Here is a 993-nt window from a genome sequence, read left to right on the forward strand (position 1 = left end):
AATTAAACACACAGAATCTCCCTGTCCTGTAACTAGCTGCACTACACAGATGCTTTCTGATCAAAACGTTTTCCTACTCAGGGTTTTCCTCGGAGCAAGTTTTACGTCTTTGTTCCTCAAGCTGTAAATTAGGGGGTTCAGCAAGGGAACCATATTGGTGTAAAAGACAGAAGAGATTTTTCCTTCATCCATAGACACAGAAGAAGATGGTTTGAGATACATAAATGCAATTGCTCCAAAGAAGAGAGAAACAGCAGTTATATGGGAACTGCAGGTACTGAAGGCTTTGGACCTGGAGCTGATATGGAGGATGTTGGAGAGGATGAAACCATAAGTGACAAGTATGGTGATACTGGGCACAGTGACATCGATTCCGGCTATAATGGAAGCTACCAGCTCGGGGGTATAGGTGCTGGTGCAGGAGAGCTGGAGCAGAGGGAAAATGTCACAGAAGTAGTGGTTGATGGTACTTGCATCACAGAAAGCCAATCTTAGCATGCATCCAGGGAGAGCCATGGCACCAGAAGATGCCAGGAGGTGTGAACCAAGCATAATGCTGGAACACACTTTAGGAGACATGGAAATGTTGTACATAAGTGGGTGACAGATGGCCACATACCGATCATAAGCCATTGCTGTCAGCACATAGCACTCAGAGATACCAAAAAAACTGAAAAAGTAAAGCTGGGTCATGCACCCCGTGTAGGAGATAATATTCTTCTTTGATATGAAGTTAATCAGCATTTTGGGTGTGAATACAGAAGAATAACAGAGATCGATGAAGGACAAATTAAAGAGGAAAAAGTACATGGGGGTGTGGAGGTGTGAATTCAGCCCAATTAGGATTATCAAGCCCAAATTTCCCAACACAGTGACCATATACATTACTAGAAACAGGAAGAACAGAGGGAGCTGGAGATCTGGTTGGTCTGTTAATCCCACCAAAATGAATTCAGTCACGAAAGAGCCATTTCCAGGAGCCATCCTCTCTCT

At 43.8% G+C, this 993-nt stretch overlaps 1 protein-coding gene across 1 annotated transcript; it reads right to left on the reverse strand.

The window, feature by feature from the left end:
- LOC102511908 (olfactory receptor 147) lies at positions 1 to 993 on the reverse strand. The gene has a single exon (XM_006174354.2). The coding sequence runs from the start codon at positions 982 to 984 to the stop codon at positions 61 to 63; it is 924 nt and encodes a 307-aa protein (XP_006174416.1). The 5' UTR covers positions 985 to 993; the 3' UTR covers positions 1 to 60.

The sequence above is a fragment of the Camelus ferus genome, chromosome 33 (genome assembly GCF_009834535.1).
Source record: "Camelus ferus isolate YT-003-E chromosome 33, BCGSAC_Cfer_1.0, whole genome shotgun sequence".
In the NCBI taxonomy this organism is placed as follows: Eukaryota; Metazoa; Chordata; class Mammalia; order Artiodactyla; family Camelidae; genus Camelus; species Camelus ferus.